Consider the following 20,720-nt stretch of genomic DNA (forward strand, 5'->3'; position numbering starts at 1 on the left):
GGGCCGGCCTATGGGGGCCTGTTTGATGCCTTCTAGGGTTACAATACCTATAAATACATCTCCCTAGGAGCTGCATGGTTCGGGTCAAGCCAGTTTGACCGATCCGGTCAAATGGTTGACCGTCATTGAGTTTGTGGAGGCCAAGTCAGGGTATTCTAGAAGGATCAGGAAACGGCTTGCTTGGAGAGCAAGCTGTCGCCCTAAGGTTTCTGGGGCCGAACTATGGGGGCCCGTTTGATGCCTTCTAGGGTTACAATACCTATAAATACAGCTCCCTAGGAGCTGCATGATCACCTCACGAACTCTGAAAGCTCTCACCCTCTCTCTGCGTTTTTTCTCTTCTAGTTTCCGAGTAGTCGCTTTGTGTTTGTCGATTTCTAGTGCTGTTGGAATATCGATCAAGCTACATTAAATCCTGGGGTTTTACTCTGTTGCTTAGAGCCAGTACAAGCGAAGTGAAAACCTTTAAGGACATGAGTCGGATCCGTGCAGTTGCTTCAAGATCAAGATCAGCAATCAACAGGTCGGTTTTTACTTTTATGTTTTTTTTTTAATTCGTCCAATAACAGGACAGTCTTCTTCTACCTTTCTTATAATCAGATCTAATCGAGAAGGATAGATCTGATTTCTAGACGAAACTTGGTAAATATAATAATAATAATAATTGAATCTATTATTCGCAACTAATCGACATATAATTCTCAATATTGTTTGTCGGTTTCCTTGTGCGTCTATTAGTTTGTTTTAAACAATAAGGAGAAGCAATAGGAAAAGGAGTGTAATCAATATTGAATGAAGTTTATGCAGACTGAAAGCTTAGTGTTTGCAGTTCCTAAACAGTTTTTTGATTTGTAATATACATCAAAAACTTCATAAACCATCCGACAATGCCACAATAATTTTCTTGTAATGTTCTCCAGTCACAACCTGGTTCAATATCACATAACCAAGCACATTGAGATTGACGTATATTTTGTTCACTACAAAGTCACGACGGTTCAAAGTGTTGCATGCTTGTATTTTGCTCAATATGCCGATATATTCAAGAAATACCTACCTTCCACCTTCTTTGTTGACTTTTGGTCCAACTCGATTGTTCAGAATCATCATCGCTTCAAACTACATGGGTGTTAGTATAGGATTTATAATTATTGTGTTTTACCATGAATGTAAGTGGCCCTATTTGTATTGTCCATTGCGTTACGTTTGTATCATTACTATAATATTTTCAAATAATGAGAAATGAGCATTATAAAAACACTATATCATCCTTTGTTATATAATTAACAATTAATTTCAAGATTATATATTTTAGTTAGTTTTACAAATACTAAGAATTGTTGTGGATTGATCATATGATTAGGTGCTTTGACATTCTTGTAGCCACACCTTTGCATGCGCTGGGCTTTCTGTTGCATAGAATTTTGTTGGTGCACCATACTCTTTTCTCTAATTTCAAATACTTCATTTTCAATAAATCACTAGGCATTTTCAAATTTCAAGGACTGTTTCGAAGTTAATATTTATATCATTTTTCAAAAGTCTCCGCTACATAAAAAAGTAATTACAATTCAACTTTGCAAGTTCATAGTAAACCAATAACCATAAATAATATAAAATCGACTGGACACGAATAGAAAACTGTTGGATAATACAAATAGAATATGACTTATGTTGTAATGTTTTTCATGTACTATAACAGTTGAAAAAATATATACACTCAAATTATAAGTTTCTATATAAATTTTAATGTCTTTTAAGACGTACAAACCAAATTGTAACTAAAACAGAAAGCTCGGCGCATAATTAGATCCATAACAAAATTCTATTTAAACAAGTTTAACTATTTAATAAAACAAAAAAGAAATACTATTTATTACTTCATTTACGATCATAAACTGTTAATGATTTTCTGTTGTATTTATAAATGTTGTATTGTAGAATATAAGTCCCTCTTTGCAAGAAGTTAGCAGCCAGCTTTATACCAAAGTTGTTTCTGGTTTACTCAAATCAGCTACAAACTTCATTCATCCTTTTCACTTAGACTTTGCGGCATCTAACACAGGGGTGGAGCCAGGATTTAAAGATAAGGGGGCTTATATATAATTTTTATAAAAAAAAATTCGAATAACATAATCGAGTATGTAAAATTGAAAGAGAAACTGATAAAGAAAAAAAAATCGTCTAAATATGAATTGTATCAATCTTTGCAAGAACCAATCTTCAAAAGTTTTCAAACGATCATAAGCACCGATTCTCATACATTAACATGTTATTATTAAAAGAACGACTTAGAACATAGATACATATGATATTATGTTCAAATTAGAAGAATAAAAATAAAAAATTTGTAAAAGTATAACTAATAGTACCTTTCTCACTTTAAGTTGTGCCCGTCTTTACTTCATAGAAGAAAAATCATCTATAAGTTTATCTGTGGAAAATGTATCAGCAATCTCCCTCTCAATGTTAATAAGCATACAACTTTTAAGAAAATCATCATTCATGGTATTCCAAAGTCGCGTTTTCACGATTTTCATTGCTCAGAATGCTCTTTCAGATGTCGCAGTAGAAACAAGAAGCGTCAATATAATGCGAATCAATCTATCAAACAAAGGATAAGTACCAGCCTTTACAGTTTCATGTAGACCTCTGAATTTTTCAATTGTGGGTGATTGCGCACATCTAACTCATAATGTCATAACTCAAGTTTCAACAAATGAATTTCGTGCTCTGTAAAGTCCAAAGGATAATAAGTTGTTGCCAATTTACATATATCTTCAACATTCAAGGACTTTTTTGGATCTAGTGCAACACTGAGACGGAGAAGCTCTGTTACAGACTCATTAAATCTAGAATTCAACTCTTATAACCGACTGTCAATAGCAGCAATAAACAATTCAACTCGGTAGTGATGCTCTGCAGTGATATTTTCTTTATCACGGCGTGTCCGAATTACATATTTGTAAGTCTCATTCATATCAGGGACCAAAATGTCACTTCTTTTACAAAAACAAACCACTTGATCCAAAAGTGATTGCCAACCTTCATCTCTCAGTTTTTGAAGCAATATTTTTGTTGTGGAAACCAAGGCCAATGCATTAATAACATCTATAGATTTTTGTTGTAAGGATTGGCAAAGCTTGTCAGTTATCCACATTATATCTTTCATCATATGCAAAACAATGACAAAATCAAATGACATTGCATGTTTAAGTGCAAATATTGCATCACCTTTTTGAGAAGATGTAGAACCTTTTGTAGCAATGTCAGTCAACACTACACAAGATGGACCAAAAAGTCTCATCAAACTACATATTGATTTAAAATGAGAACTCCACCTAGTATCTCTAGGTCTTTGTAGTGTTCGTATTTGATTTTTTCCTTTTCCACTCTCAATCTCATCAACCTCAATTAAATAAGAAATTTCAGCAATCTGAGCATCTTGCAATTGATCATGACGCTTGGAAGAAGAAGTTATGACATTAACTATAAAGTTTAAAGTTTTGAAGATGTTATGTACCTCGGTCACATCTTTAGACATTGCAACTTGAGCCAATTGTAATTGATGAGCAAAACAATGTATGTAATAAGCATAAGGGCATTCCTTTAATAATAAATCTTGCAACCCATTCCATTCTCCACGCATGTTACTAGCTCCATCATATCCTTGACCCCGAATATCTTGGACACTAAGTTTATGATAAGACAATGAGCACATTATCTCATTTTTCAAGGTCGATGAAGTTATATCTTTGACATGAATCAAATCCAAAAATCTTTCTTTGACATTTCCATCTCGGTCAACAAATCTCACAACAATAGCCATTTGTTCTTTCTTAGATTCATCTTGAGACTCGTCAACTATCAAACAAAATTTTGCAGTCCTGATTTCATCATGAGTTGCTTTTTGTACATTGGTAGCTAAAACATGCAATATTTCTTTTTGGAAATCCGGTGATGTGTACTTTGCATTTTGAGGAGCATTTTCTAACACAACATCATCAATAGTCTTGTTATAAGAAGCAAGCAACTTTATAAGTTCAAGGAAATTTCCTTGATTTTTTGAGTCAGGTCCCTCATCATGACCTCTTAAAGCACATGCTTGAAATGTAAGCCATTTGATAGCCTCAATAGAAACTTTAAGACGTAATCTATTATCCATAACTTGTTGAGTTGTTTGTTTCTCTATCACATTCTCTATGTGACACAACTTGTTTTTTAAACCTTCATAGCATTTGATAGAAAAATTATGTGCTGAGGCCGGGGTCTTACCTTCATGGACGATGAAAGCACAATCTTTTCCACAATTCACTTTTTCCATTTATTAAACCCCGCGACGGTAAATGTATCTGACCCGACTCGTCCAATAGGTTTCTTATTGAAAAGAAAGCAAGGGAAACAAAATGCAACATCCTTTTTCTCAAAATATTCCAACCATCAAAATTTTTTAAACCAAACTTGTTGAAAACTACGCATAGAACCATTTGGACTTGAAGGATACTTTGATTTTTGAATTTGGTATGGTCCAAGTTTAATATATAATCGTCTAATCTCATCACGTTGGTGACTTGGATAGCTTGAGATTAAACGTTGTTCTCCGGGATCACGAATCAAAGAATCTTAGTTTACCTCTCTTGAATTTGAAACATCATTTTTTTCAGGTTCAACATTAACAGGCTCTTCCATATTGCTATTTCTTTCAGGTTGTGGGTCATTAGCATCTTCTTGTGGTTTGAAAAAAAGAATCAATTGTTCTTTTTTTGCTCATGGTTTACCCTATAATTATAAAAATTAACAAACCAATTAACCAATCATAATATTATCATTAATTACGAATTATACTATTCAAAATAAATATTAATCACAAGTTACAAATGTTAGATATAACTATTTGAATCATAGTTAAGATGGAAATCGAAAAATATAAAGCAACCAATTACCTTGAGAGTGCCAATGAATTAAATTGTAATTGATGCTCTCCTTTGAAGTAACTGCCGAATAATTAAACTGTAATTGATATTCTCCCTTTGAAGTAATTGCCGGCAGCGATGAATTCTAAATTGACGTCTCCTAAATTGTGGTAAGTGATGTATTTTGTATCTTTATTAAATTAAATGGGCTATAGGAAGGGCATGGGCTTAAATTGAATTTTATTTTGGGCTAAAAACAATATATATATATATATATATATATATATATATATATATATATATATATATATATATATATATATTTCTATTTATTAGTATATAATGGAAGTAAAGGAGGTGGGGGGGGGGGGGGGGGGGGGGGAGCACACCTGCTAGCCCCTGTGTTGCCTCCTCCCTTGATCTAACACGCGGTGCGTGGTGCCTACGTGGCTGGCACTATAAAACGCATACACCACCCCTCACCTTTTGTGGCATGGTGATTTGTTACCATCTCAGAGTTGCCCACTTCACACACATGGGGCGTGCTCTGAGATGGTGTTGCAGTGGTGGAAGTTGGGTGTGTAAGGCGGAAAGTAGAGGCTATACCCCACAACCTTAGGTTCTGTAGGCTCAGTTCAGGTCCCCTAAAACTCACACTCACACACACTAAAAAACTCACGTACGTAATGTTAGATAGTGTACTTACTGCTTGAACCACTATCATTGATCTTACTTTTTAAATTAAATTAGAAACAAATTAACAAACTAGCTATTAAGGCTAATCGGAGTGGAGTCACTATTGTTTTTGGCTATTGTTTTCTTTTTTTCGTTTTTTTCCTCCAAAATCATATCTATTAAAATATCATGCTATCATTCATTATCTTTTTTTATGCTACACTGGTTAAGCCTACGTGCCAAAATGGTAGGAGTGTTACCACACCCTCCAACCTAAATAAGACATTAAGAAAAGAATAGTTAAGCATCAAAACCCACGTTCAGCTTCTACTTTTCTCGTCAACCAAGACCAAGTTTCTGTTGATCCGAATCTACCTATGACACGTGATCAACGACCCGCTCGCCCATTGACTCGTTAAATAAACCGATTAACCCAACAGGTTCATCCCTAAAAACAATAAACACAATAAGTTAGAACTTTTTATAAATAAGATTAACATATTTTTTATTATTTCTAATGATTATTACAAGTTCATTGTTTGTCCATTTACAAATCGAGATGATGCAGATTGTTAGTTTTTCATTGTTTGTCCTATTCACCGGTCCAAGTTAACATTTTCCGGAGATCTTATATGTGACGTTGTTGATCTTAGAGGCAGGACTGTCGATATGTACCTCCTCGTTACGGTACCCTGTCTTAATGAGATCCTCAAAGTCTAATGTTGCTACTTTTGTTATATACTATACTTAACAGAATTAGTGCTAAACTGCTAATATAAATTATCGAGAAAAATAACTAAGTTATCATGTAATTTTAGATATCACTGAATTAGAAAACAAACTAATTAACACCGCCTTTTAAGAGGAATGAACGAAACACATATCCTCATATATAATCTATTATGTTGATTACTAGAATAATTGCATACACCATAGATCTTAAAATCCGTTGCTAAAATTGTAAGTTACAATATGCTAAGTTTTACATGAAGAAGAATTATCTTATATATTATTTAAATAATTTCTGCATAGAAAATATGTAACTGGATATTGATTCCGTTTCTGCTATAAAATCACCCATACAAAGAATAATTAAAATTGAATTCTTTATCTTAAAAAACAATTAACTAATAATACTCAAAACTCTAGCCTCTGGTATACTTTGAAGAGCAGGCCTCCAGTAACTCCCACAATTTCGATTCACTTGCCTGCTTCTTTGAATCTGTAATCTCTTTATCTCCTTCAACCTTCGTTCTAATGGATTTGAAACTGATGATCTCATTAATGGTCGGATATTCACATGATTCCCAACATTGTCAGTTTTCTTCACAGCTTGTTCAAGAATTTTCTGCAGTTGATGTCTTTTCATCAGGATTTTCATCCTCACCACTCCATCTTTTCCTACTGTCCGTGAAACTACTCCTCCCGGAACCCCTGTGACATTAAGAACTTTGAGATTTGTAGTAGCCATTTGATTTCTCGACCTTGCAATATGAGATGAAAATATCGATTCTATTTTGTTTAGATATTGGATATAAATAGTTATGTTTATGTGCCAATGAATTGCATGGTTTATATAGGTGTGTGATGTACCTATAAACCTATAAAGTCTAATAAATAAATAAAAACACAGCACATTAGAGTTGGTTGATCAAATGAAATCAAGAATGTCAGACACATTAACTGTACAATTATTAAAAAAATGAAGTTGTTAGTTATTTGGCATTGGCATTTAAATTTTTTCGACCTTTAAGCATTATACTTTAGCCAAACTGTCCTTGCCTGAAATATTATTATTAATGTAATTGTTCGTTATTTTACAATGGTGTTTGATTGAATTTTGTTCAACAACATATTAATTTAAATGGTTTGATTTCCGTTAGAATAAAGAATTATTTGCAACAAAAAACAGAGGGACAGATATTTTCATCTTTTTCACATAATACCAATATATATTTTTTTATCACACTACTAGAAACTTGAGTTTCAGCTACGGATTTAGAGAGGGATTAAATCTGTAGCAAATTTTAGGCTTATAGAGAGGGAATTACGAGAGATCTGCGATGGTTTGAACAATTATTTTATTTATTCAACATTTAGCATATTAGAGAGTGTTTAGCTAGGGATCAGCTACAGATCTCACAAATCGGTGGAAAATGAAGGCATTTGGTGAGGGTTCAACGAGGGAAAGAAAACGGGCGACTTTTTGGCCATTTGGGCGAGAGAATGCCGAAGGAGCATACGCACGTTATGTTTTTATAATTGACGATCCCACACTGAAATTGACGCTCCGATTCCAGTTCCGCGAAGTTTGTGTGAGTTTCCTTCCGTCCCCAATCAGATTTGTCACTCCAATTGAACATGATCTCACCCAAATCTGAAATTGACGACACTCTCGAGTTGCAACTTGCTTAACCTAATCTCACCCTTTCTGTTCAAACAGATGACGACACCACGGACCATTGCAGCTTCCGATTCCGACAGCCTCCACATTTTTAAAATCTAACATTATTCTTTGTTAACTTCCGATTCAGGTATATCTCTTGATTTTATTTGCTTTAGTCATATATTAGGTTAGGTTTGGTTCAGTTGCACAATATATTACGTTAGGGTTTAATTTCTCCATTTTTTTTTTCCTTTTTCAACTGTTATTCTTCTTATGGTTTGGTGGTGTTTGGTGTTTGGATGTCCTCCTTCTGGGTTCTGGCTTCATATCAAGTATTCTTCATGTGCATCTAGTCTATTGTTAGATTATGAGACCTATGAGTTTATATTGTTTGCAAAACCTGTAAATCCATGTGTTTTCCATGGAAAGGCTATTGATTTTTACTGATCGATGGGTTCTACCTCTTAGTTATGAATGATATAAATGTAAATTGGAGCAGATTCTGGTCTTTATCTGATTTTTCTTCCTACTACCTTAAGAGCATCTGTTCGCTTGGTTGATTGTGCCCACGATGTGAAGCTTATATTTGTGTATATTATAACACTCTCCATATCAAAACCAGCAATGAACAAATGGATCTAGCTGCACAAGTAGGTGCAACATAATATTATTTTATTGCTGTTGAATTAGAGTTGTTGATGATATCTTTCAAAGTTAGCTTTTAGAAAAGGTAAATTCTAAAATCACCAGGGATTAAGTTGTGTGATTGTTTTGGACGAGAGCATTCTCATTAACACCATAATCTACTACATTGTTTGATATTGTGTATTTTGATTTCAATGATAATTCATTTGGTCAAATGCAAAAGGGTTAAATGTAAGAAATAGCAAACTAATTTCATTAATCTTTTTATTATAGCATTGTAGTTTCATTTGTTCTCTATTAAAACATGTTAGTATTGTATTGATGTCTATATGATTCTAAAATCTAAATGGGTTGTCTCCAATTGATGGCCTTCATGTGTGGAACACACAGTCCTTAATTTCCATGAAATTTGAGCCTAAAACTAAAAGACAAAATTAAAGATCAAGAGTTATAATAAACAGCCCCAGTCCCAAGTAAGACTGATCAAAGACTTGAAAGTTTATGAACCCGAGAAGATATCTAGTTTAGTTGATGGGTAGGCTAATTACTAATTATTTAATATGTTCTTCTAACATGTATCATAGAGAGCAAAATGAAAGTTATATTGAGTATACTTCCATGTATTTTTAAATTTAATACATGTAAGAAGAAAATAATTTGTCATATCATAATGAGCATCACAATTAAGGCTTAATTATGTATGTACATACAAGAAGCACAATATAACTTAATCATCTTAATAATTAAAACATCATTAAACTTTCACAATTATTTACATCTAATAAACGAGCAAAAATAAGTTTTTATATAATAATACTCATATCAGTTAAGAACTAGTTATAGACATACATATATGAAGCAGAATCTATGTTTGGCTTTTCTATTTTCTAACCATTACCCCTAGACACCAATGCATGGATCTTTGCTCTATTTTGGTAACATGATTTTAGAAAGGTTCACATAGTTTGTGTAAGAAACTTACTTGAAGAGAAAGATCATAAGCCCCTCTGCGTTTTTTTTTTCTCCCTATGGTTTCATTTTGTTTTGGAATTATATGGTAAAATGACGAATTTGCCCTAAATTTTGTATTTTAATAGAAATTTGATAAGGGCCTAAGGGGGGATAAGATGGTCATTATGCTTGTTATTTTGTTTTGGAATTATATGCTTAGGTCCATGGAATTTACATTTTGCCATTACGATTTTTTATTAGAGCATATCTAATCTTGGTAAAATTATTGCACTTTCACAAATGAAAACATTTATAGTTTTCAATCATTACTGCATTTTCAAAAATTTAATCATTTATGCCATTGTACTTTTAGTTTTTAATTATTTTAAAGTTTTGAAATTTTAAATGTATTTTTTTTCAATGCATTTTAATTTCAAAAAATCTTCAAGTTTAGTGCTCTAAGTTAAAAAATCAACACATTTTTAGCATTGTACTTTTAGTTTCAATATGTTATTCAAAAATTCAAATTTTCTTTCATATCAAGGATTTTTACTTTTAAAAATCAACCCATTTTAACATTGTACTTTTCAATCATTATTAGATATTAAAATTTTTAACAAATATCGCACTGTAATTTTAATTCTTATTTCTTTTAAAGCTGTGTAATTTTTAAAAGTTCTTTTTTCAATGTAATTTTAAAACTGTTTTTTTTTCAATGCGTTTTTATTCGAAAAATCTTCCAATTTGTCATTCCACTTTTCCTATTATTAAGACACTGAATTATCAAAAATGAATCCATTTTAACATTGTACTTTTAGGTTTCATTCTGTTATTGAAACATCCAACTTTTATTTCATATCAAGGCCTTTTACTTTAAGAAATCTACCATTTATAGCATTGGACTTTCAGTTTTTTTCTTTTCCTTTTTTTTTAAATTGTATATTGCATTTTCAGAAATCAAACTATTTATAGCATTTTACTTTTAGTACTCAAGTCTTTTAATGTATTGTCTTCTTTTTAAAGCTTTTTATAAATGCCTTTTCTTTGAAAAATCTTCCAATTTAGTACCCAGCTTTAGTTTTCTTATTATTAGCACATTGTATTTTCAAAAATCAACCCATTTTAGTTAAGAAATCTACTTTTCTTCTTTACTTCAGGAGCAACTATCTGTTTTGTATAAACTTCAGACTCACACAGAAGGACCCAATGAATGAGGCACGAAATATGAAACACGTGGAATGCCTGCATCATTGTTGTATAGTATTACATTCAATAACAAAAGATATGCAAATGACACTTTAGGTCCCTATAGTTTTAATTTTCTGGAATTATTTTCTGTAGTTTTTAATTTGCATGAATTACATTTCTGGTCCCTGTAGCTTTAAATTTCAGGAATTACACTGTCACTATGAAAGTGGGAAATAAGCAAAAGACACTTTTGGTTCGTATAGTTTTAGTTTTCCAAAATTATATTTTTGGTCCCTGAAGTTTTTAGTTTGTTGTCAGGGTGTCAGACTCAGCCCAAGACCCGCCGTTGTATATGAGAAGTTCCTTCTGGGAGTGGTAAGAAGTTACTATATTATTTATTTATGTTTTTGTAGGCTAAATGTCTGCTGGATGCCTTACCAGCAAGTGATGGAGCTTGATTTTAGGGCGTCCTCACCAGGATTTTTTGGATATTGCCTTGAAGGTTAAAATTTTGAAATAAATACTATGTATTTTCTATTCACCACATGCTTTTATGTATTTCTCCTCACTTTTATGCATCCTGAAATGTAGTGTGTTGTTCATCCAAAAGATGAAATCCGCGCAAAAGCTATACGACTGGTAAAACTTTTACATTTTTTTTGTTTTTTTGATACACAAAGTCAAAACTACTTGATGAGTGAATTTTTGCTGTAAACAAACTTTATGTAATTAATTTCATCTCAGAGAAAATCGAGGATTTTGCCACAAACAAATTGCTCTCGACTGTTAACAGAGCAGTATCAGCCATCAGGTGCTGAGCTGTCAGTTTGTGGGGCCAATGAGCGAAAACCTCAAGGGCAGGTGTGCTACGAATGGTAATGGTAATTGAAATACTTTATCCATTTTCAGATGGTAATTGAAGGTTACACTTTTTTCTGTTTGTACCTCTTTTGCATACTTTGGATTTCTTGGTGTTAAAATGTTCTCAACCGTTGGGAGTTTGATGTTATGTGGATAGTTTTGTTTTTAGATGTTTTTTGAATGATATTTTGGTAAACTTTGATAGTTTTGGTATTGTAATGTTTTCTTGTATCATTATTTGATTATTTGATGTTTTTTTAGTATAATAATTTGATGATTGTAGTATTTTTTTTCTTCTAGAATCATAATAAAACAAATGATATTACAAGTTTGCGACAGATTGGCGACAAAAAAATAATAATTTAATGCATGAATTTTGCGAGGGGTTAGCTACGGAAAGAAAATCATGTCTAAAGTTTGCGACGGATCAACGATGGAACAAAAAAAAAATTAATGTATGAATTTTGCAATGGATTAGCTATGGAAAAAAATCATGTCTAAAGTTTGCGACAGATCAGCGACGGGAAAAAATTTAGTATATGAATTTTGCAAGGGATTAGCTATGGAAAAAAAACTGATCACTGAAATTTGCGATAGAACAGCGACGGAATGACTTTAACATAATTTGTCGCCAATGCCCTAAGTAAATGTATTGACTGACATTTAGCGACGGATATTCTGTCGCTACATTTGTCGCAAGGAAAAACCGATCCGTAGCTAAAACCCTCGCTGAGAAATTAGCCACATTTTAATTACCTATGGAGTGAATCCGTCGCTGATCCATCGCAAACAACCTTTAGCGACGGAATAGCGATGGATTCTTCCGTCTCTAAAACCCATGTTTCTAGTAGTGGTTGTGATACCGTACTTCACCAATTTTACCAGTAGCATAACTACCGCGATTATCATTGCATTTCCATTGGTCTGTAGAAAATCTTAGAGCTCAACAATAGAAGTCAATCGTTTGAGCTCAGAATTTCTTATAAGAGGTTTAATGTTCAAACCTTGCACAATATTGATATGGCTCCACAATTTATCCCCACGTGGATCTTGGGACATGTACAATGTAGACCATCCAAATGATAGGGTTTGCTATTTTTATAGAACAAAAACTGATATGTACGAGTAGTCTCTAGGACATGACCTCTTATTAATCAATCGATGTTGATGATGAAGCATTGATGGTGAAGCGAATTTCATTAAATTTTAGTTAACGGTTAATTTTTAATTTTTCATTGAATTTAACTTTAAACTAAAATAACAAGTTATGGAAACTAAAAATCAAATCAAAATATAAAAATACACATGTTAAGTTCAATCTTTTAGATTTTTCTCATTCCCAACATCTCAATATGTACAAGTGTTGATATCCTTATGTATGGGAAATACATAATTATCTAAAACATTTTATAGGATTAGATAATTTACAAAGATACTGAATATATATTACATGAAATGATGTTTATCACTAATAGTCCCCCACATTCAAAGTAGAAGGTGGACAGACTTGGAGACAATCTCGAAAATCATCAAATAAAAATAAATGGGGGTCCATTTGTGATGTTTTGACAAGTTGTTAACAGGGAACATGTAATACATAAATTTCACCATTAGCCACTTTTCCATAAACAATATGTATATTGATCATTTCGATGTGCTTTGGTGTGATGTTAATTAAAACGGATTGCCCGAAAGGTAAATGGTACTACATTGTCACACTAAACTATAGTGACTTCAGTAAGGGAAATGTAATTCAAGAAGCAAATTATGTAACCAAGAAATAAGATTTTGGTCGACAAATACACAATAGCGTAAGGTGGAACGACGAGCGTCTGGACACCCCGCCCCCAATTTGTATTAGTGTAACGTAGGAGATTCATGGAAACTGATTTGAATATATATAAATCATAAGAGAAAGTGCCTTTTAAGTATCAAATGATGTGCTTAAGGGCATCCAAATAACCAATGTGTAGGTTGTGCATGTGTAAGAAAAATTGTTGCATTGCATAGGAAATATGAAGTCTAGTTAAAGTAAGATACTGTAAGGCATATGCAGGCTACAATAATCGGTGGATCTGAATAGCAATACCCTGTGGTGGAGCTCAAGCTCAGCTTAGTATTTTTGTTAATGGGTGTATGGGATGGTTTGAAAACATGATGTCATGTTTAATGATGTCTTCGACGTATTAGTTTTGTTGAGAAACATATGATTGTCACAACAGTTAACTACACTGCCCAAAAAATAAATAAGAAGGCCATGGTCCTTCATGGAAAATTCAGAGCCTAAGAGAATCATACATATATAGTAAAAGGTAAGCAACATTATTTCCATGGAAATATATAAAATACAATCAATGGCCACATTTTATTGTGGATGAACCAAATTATAGAAACATAATTTTTGAACCACTTGTACCAAGCTTGTGGGCCTTTCTTAGGCTGTATAAGGACCCCTTGAAGAGACATACAAAGTTTGGATGTGATGAATCTTAAAACCTCATTGGTGGATGCATGTACATCATTGCATATAAATTATGTATAAGAATATGCTTTTAACATCCAAATTATGGATTGGTCATGACTTTGACGATGCAAGCCTTAATAAGATATAGAAAAGGGTTAACTTGACAACTAGGATAAAGGTTTCGTGGTAGTCAACTCTCAGTTGTCTGTAATAGCCATCAGTAACAAGGCAATCTTTATAAGCAACCAAAGGACTGTCAGTATTCATTTTGTGTTGAAAATCTATATAGAGAGGATAACATTCATATACACTAGTACAAAACCTATTTAATAGTGCGATGCAGGGGCGGAACACAAGCACTACAAGTAGGGGGGCCGGAATCAAAACTTCATAATTAAAATATATAAGCAAGTTTTATTTTGTGCAAAACTATGACATATTAAAACTGTAAACATGAAAACTAATATAAATATTGTTACATCGTTTTTCAAAGTGGAACGTGACGATCTTTTGCATTTTTTAAGTCTTGTACAATTGTGTCTAAACTAATCTTTTCAGCAAGTTCTCGTTCGAAGTGCAAAACCATTGAGTCATTCAAAAACTCGTCTTCCATTTTATTCCGTAACCTTGTTTTAATGAGGTTCATTGCCAAAAATGACATCTCCGTTGTAGCAGTAGAAACTGGAAGAGTAAGTATGAGACTCACTACTTGATAAATAAGATCAAAGTTCGCCACTCTTTTTGTCTTTATCAACCATTGACACAATTCTGATATAGATGTCAATAGTTTATAATCTACATGTTGAATGACATCAATCTTATAATCTTGAAGTTGTATCTTCAAAAGTACTTTCTCTTGTTCATTGAAATCTTCGGGATAAAACTTCTCTACTAACTTAATCACATCACCACTTCGAAAAGGCTCAACGACACTTTTAGGATCTAAAGTTGTTGAAAGTCGAAGCATCTCCGTTGATATATTATTTAATCGATGATTTAGTTCAATTAATTGACAATTAATTGCTTCATAAAATATATCCACCCGGTAATGATGCTCAAGTGTATGATCACTATGCTCATTACATGCTCGAGCCCCTGTACTAAAGTATGGAGAAGACATATCAGGGGTATCAATGTTGCGTTCCTGAAAAAACGACATAACAAGAGACAACAAACCATCCCATATTTCATCTTTCATTTTTTGCAATAACAATTTGGTGGATGCAACTAGCCTCAATGCATTACAAATATCTTGAGATTGTCTTTGTAAAGCTTGACAAGGTAAATCGGTAATCTCCATTATTTCTTTCTCAAGATGAAGAACAAAAATGAACTCAAATGTAGTAATAGCCTCATATGCTGAATCTGCGTCGCCTTTGATTGGACCGGTGCCATCTTTAATAATTTTAAGTAAAACGTCACAAGTTGGACTAAACATTTTAATTAAGCTTGAAACTGACTTGAGGTGAGAACTCTATCTAGTATCGCCAGCTCCTTGTAATGTACCAATTTGATTAAGACCTCTACCTGTCTCTAACTCATCAATAGAAATCTTATAAGCAATTTCCTCAGCTTGTGCATCTCTAAGTTGGTCGGTACGCTTGGAGGAAGCACCAACAACATTGATAACAAAAGATAATCGAGTAAAAACTTATGTAATGCAACAACTCCTTGGGAAGCATCCATTAATGCTAATTGTAATCGATGTGCAAAACAATGAACATAATATGCGTATGGACAATCATTTGAAATCAATGCTTGCAAACCCTTGAAATGACCTCGCATATTACTTGCATCATCATAGCCCTGACCACGAATTGACTTAATGTAACGCCCGGGTTTCAGGGCTCAGCATTTTTGTCAATGTAATAGTCTAGATCAACTCTTGTAACTCTTTTGAAGTAATAAAGATGAAATATTTGAGTATTATGTGAATTATGTGTATTTATGTGCTTATAATTTAATTATAAATGTATAATTAATAAATAATAAAAATAAGCGTCAAAATTAAAGTCTGAGATAAACCTGATATCTCTACATAAAGTTGTAGAATATGTCTCAAGGTTTCCGTACATATAAAGAACGCCGAAATCCGAGTTATAACGAAGAAGTTATGACCCGTCGAAGTTTTACGGCAAAACCGGCACGGCACCGGGAAGCGTGAATAGTGAATTTACGATAGAGCGAGATTTAGCCTTAATGATCTAAACGAAAGTCGTAGAATATGTTAAACTAAGAACATCGATAAAAAGAACGCCCAAATCTGACTTCGTATGAAGAAGTTATGAGATTTTAAACAGACCAATCCTGTCTCGGCTTGTTAAAAATATAACTTTAAAAATAAAGTCAAAATTAGCCGACGGAGTCTAAACGAAAGTTGTAGAGTACGTCTTCACCTACGCGTGGATATAAAGAACGTCAAAAACGGAGTTCGTATGAACGAGTTACAAATTATAATAGCATATTTACGTATTAAAATAAAGTATAAATCATGTATACGTACACATATATATACATATGTATATATCATTAGAAAGGTATCGACGATGCGGTCATCATAAGACTAATGTTGAGTTCTTTCGACATTAGTTTAGTACAAATATCATTAAATCCATTTATAATAGTATTATAGAGGGGTGTTTAGTTGTTTATATAACTAAAAGGTCATTAAGTAATTATGGAGGGTAGTTTTTGAAAATTCAATTAGTATAAATAAGAGCCTTGGGCTCTCATATTTCTTGCACCATTCTCTTGATTCAAGAGTCTTTCTCTCCTTATCCCCCGAGCATTTCGGTCCCTCGTGATTCGACTTCTCTTTCTGTAGCTTAGTATAGTAAGGTGAACGCTGAAGCGCTGCACGAATCTTTCTTAGAAAGATTCAGCGACGAAGTTCTGCCCCTGCAGAGCCCGAGTCCTAGCTAAAACCCCCTTGTAAGTAAGTTATGCTTACCTTATTTTAATATAGCTTATATTTAAAATTAGTATTGTTATTATGAACTTATAATAAATATTTGAGCTATTATTATAACTTATATAAGTGTCGTTATAATATTTTTTTTTTAACTACTCGCGGTACGGGGAATCTGGTTTAAAGGGCCGCATAGGGTTGTTGGATTTCAGAAGTGCTATATGCCAAAATGGTCCTGCCCTCTGGTGTTTTATGTCTGGCCCCTGTCTGTACATAGTGGTTGGAAAATATTGTTTAACGCTTATATAATAATAATAATACTAAGACTAATAGTTGGTCACGGTAAATATTAGACTAAAATTTAGCGATAATAATGTTAGGTTTCGTCGAAGGAAAATAGAATCGTTAGAAGCAAGCGCTGCCCGATTTTGGAATCATCACCTTAACAAGTGAGTGCATAGTTACTTTCAGCTTACACATAGATATGAAGTATTTTATATAAATTACGTGCTATATGTGCATATTATCTGAATAGTTGCTATCTATGCTGGATGAACATTGTTATACATGTTTTCAATGATTTAAACTGTATATGTATTTTATATCTACGAAAATGTTGGGGTAAAACATGGGTAGATGTAATAGCTGATGTGTGATAAAATGATGAGAGGCCTCGATGTTGATGTTGTTGTTTCTGTCATCTAGCGGAGTATGGATGACGACCACGGACTCTTCTAGACAGTCCAGTGGAACGCTAGCAGGCTCGCAACCTGTAGGTGTTTGTGAACGACGTGTTCACCGGTGTACTCCATCCCCCACATGGTTGCCTTTAGGACATTTATTGCTGAGGAATCCCCTTAGCAGTAGTGTCCGTCCCGATGATGATCCTTAGGCTAGGTCCCTTATGATAGGTGTTTAGGGACGTAAAGTGAGGATAACGGGAACGGGTAATCGGGTTGTTGTTGATTGAATTAATAAACTTATTTATTGTGGGTTGAAAACCCTATGTGCTCACCAGGCTCCCAAGCCTGACCCACTCAGTTTTATGTATTACAGGTAGTGGCGCATGAGCATAGGTGTGATGTTTTGGACGAGGGATTACGGATATAGGCCTGTAGATATGAAATAATGTAGTAAGGCTTATATTGTACTGTTTATGCTTTTGATCTGTACGAACATGACATCCCGAGTCTTTTAATGAAATACATTTCTATGGAAATGCTTTTGATAGATCTTTATCATATTTTTGTTTTGGGACAAATTCTGCAACACTTTCATTTAAAATGTAACTCTGATTTTTAAACAAAGCATAAACAAACCGGTCTTTTGTGGCCGTGATTTTGGGGATGTCACAGTTGGTATCAGAGCATTAGTTTAAGCGAACTAGGAATTTGTAGGATTTCTAGACTTAAACTTAGAATGCTAAGCGATGATTGTGAGGTGTGAGCACTAGCTTATTTTAGGAATTGTGCCTAAAATGCTTTTATGTGCTAAATGTTTTGTGCATAATATGCTGTTAATTGTTCGGATCTATGGTCTGTTGCCGACCGGATCTGGAAACCTTATGTGTTTAGGATTCTAAACGTACGACTACGATATTAGAACTAGCATGTAAACGTTTCGGAGTGATAAGGACGATTTAAACGTCTATCCTAAATAAAGATCTAAATTCACCTTATTCGGTGTATAGATCAAGATGGCAAGGACCCGTAGCGGAAACGTGAACGCAAATGGAGATAGGAACCAACCCCCAGTGGTTCAACAAATACCTGTTGTAGAAGAAGTTGCACCTGAACCAGTCACGATGGCCGGAGTGCAAGAGATGATCCAGGCTATGTTGGATCGTCAAATGGAGGAAACTAGACGTTTGCTCCAGCAAAATCGAGAGGAAGGCACTATTCAAATCGAACAGCCCGAGTTGAACGAAGGGCAGACTGAGGAAGGAGACTACAGTGGAACTGTTGGTCAAGTCAACCAACCAATAGTTCAAGAAAATAACCAAGATGACGGATTCGAGAGAAATGGATGCAAGTACAAGGATTTTCAGACTTGCAAGCCATCGACTTTCACGGGAAAGGAAGATCCAATCGGAGTCATGGATTGGATCTCGGAGATGGAGTTAGCTTTCATGACATGCGGTTGCAGAGGGAAACTACAGACCACGTTTGCAGTGCGTCAGTTTCGAGGAGGCGTTGTACGTTGGTGGAATACTTTGGGGAAGACTTTAAGCCCCAACCAACCCCTGGAACTGACATGGGCAGAATTTCTGGTACAATTCAAACGAAAGTACTGCTCAGCTCAAAACCTGCTCGAGCTAGAGAACCAGTTTCTAACCCTAAAGAAGGGGAGCATGTCAATCGATGAATACACGAACAACTTCACAGAAAAGATGGAATTTGCCTTGCGTCTTGTTCCGGATGAGCTGACGAAAATTGATAAGTACGCAAAGGGATTACCATGGGAGTACGCGGTGCCAGTGCGTCAGGCACCTACTTTGGAGGCAGCTATCTAGGCTGCCAAGTCTGTGGAGGATATGATTAAGGGAAGAGCTGCCAGCAAAGTCGAGGTTGGCGAGAAAAGGAAATTTGACGAATCCTCAAGGTCCGGTAAGAAGGGTAGATTCTCGAAGTTTGGTTCGAGAGGAGGAGGATCAGAAGCGAAGTGGTGTGACAAGTGCAAGAAAAAGCACTCTGGGAAGTGTGATGGAGGGGTCACTTGTTACAAATGCGGAAAGCCTGGGCACTATGCCAATGAATGCACGTTCACTAAGAAGGTCTGTTATGAGTGCAACGAGGAGGGGCACATTTCAAGGGATTGCCCGAAGAAGAAGGAGACGGGAAGACCCAACATACCACCGAAGCCGAAGGCAAGAGCCTTCCAGATGACGCTCGAGGCTGCAAAGGAGGCAGCAGACGTCGCTTCAGGTACCTTTCTTGTAAATGGTTTGCCTGCAAATATACTATTTGATTCCGGAGCCAACTACTCCTTTGTATCACATAAATTTGGTGGGAAATTAGCATTGCCTGTAGAAAAACTAGATAATGCCCTGATTGTAGAAGTTGCCAGTGGCAAATTCGTACCTGTTAGTAATCGTATTAGGAACATCGTCATTGACCTAAACGGAAACGAATTCCACGAAGAGCTATTACCCATAGAGTTAAACGGTTTTGACATCGTTTTGGGTATGGATTGGCTTAGCGCTAACGATGCTGAGATTCAATGCCGAAAGAAGATAGTAAAGGTGAACCCACCCGGAAAGGAATCATTTATGGTGTACGGGGACAAACACAGAGTGAATTCTGGAATCATCTCCCTGATGAAAGCCAGGAAATGTTTGTCAAAGGGATGTGCATCATACTTGGCATTCGTAATCGATGCCAAGAAGGAGAAGAAAGAGGTGCAGAATATACCGGTTGTGTGCGATTATCCGGAAGTCTTTCCCGAAGATCTTCCCGGATTACCACCTGATAGACAAGTGGAGTTTCGTATAGACTTGTTACCAGGAACAACACCGATAGCAAAGGCACCTTACCGATTAGCACCGACGGAGATGAAGGAGCTCATGACGCAACTTCAGGAGCTGTTGGACAACGGTTTTATTCGACCTAGTTCATCACCCTGGGGAGCTCCGGTGTTATTCGTGAAGAAGAAAGACGGAAGTATGAGAATGTGTATAGACTACCGAGAGCTGAATAAGGCAACGGTGAAGAACAAGTATCCATTGCCGAG

General features: G+C 34.7%; 2 protein-coding genes across 2 annotated transcripts; both read right to left on the reverse strand.

Moving 5' to 3' along the window:
• Positions 1-2,866: 2,866 nt before the first annotated feature.
• On the reverse strand, positions 2,867-4,324 carry LOC111899703 (uncharacterized). Its single transcript, XM_023895559.1, has one exon. The coding sequence runs from the start codon at positions 4,322-4,324 to the stop codon at positions 2,867-2,869; it is 1,458 nt and encodes a 485-aa protein (XP_023751327.1).
• Positions 4,325-14,570: 10,246 nt separating this feature from the next.
• Positions 14,571-15,521, reverse strand: LOC111899702 (uncharacterized). Its single transcript, XM_023895558.1, has one exon. The coding sequence runs from the start codon at positions 15,519-15,521 to the stop codon at positions 14,571-14,573; it is 951 nt and encodes a 316-aa protein (XP_023751326.1).
• Between the last annotated feature and the right edge of the window lie 5,199 nt (positions 15,522-20,720).

The sequence above is a fragment of the Lactuca sativa genome, chromosome 4 (genome assembly GCF_002870075.4).
Source record: "Lactuca sativa cultivar Salinas chromosome 4, Lsat_Salinas_v11, whole genome shotgun sequence".
NCBI classification, from domain to species: domain Eukaryota; kingdom Viridiplantae; phylum Streptophyta; class Magnoliopsida; order Asterales; family Asteraceae; genus Lactuca; species Lactuca sativa.

Excerpts from the sequence above, each read along its gene's own strand:
- LOC111899703 (XM_023895559.1), bottom strand. The coding sequence starts at position 4,324 with ATGGAAAAAGTGAATTGTGGAAAAGATTGTGCTTTCATCGTCCATGAA.
- LOC111899702 (XM_023895558.1), bottom strand. The coding sequence starts at position 15,521 with ATGTTTAGTCCAACTTGTGACGTTTTACTTAAAATTATTAAAGATGGC.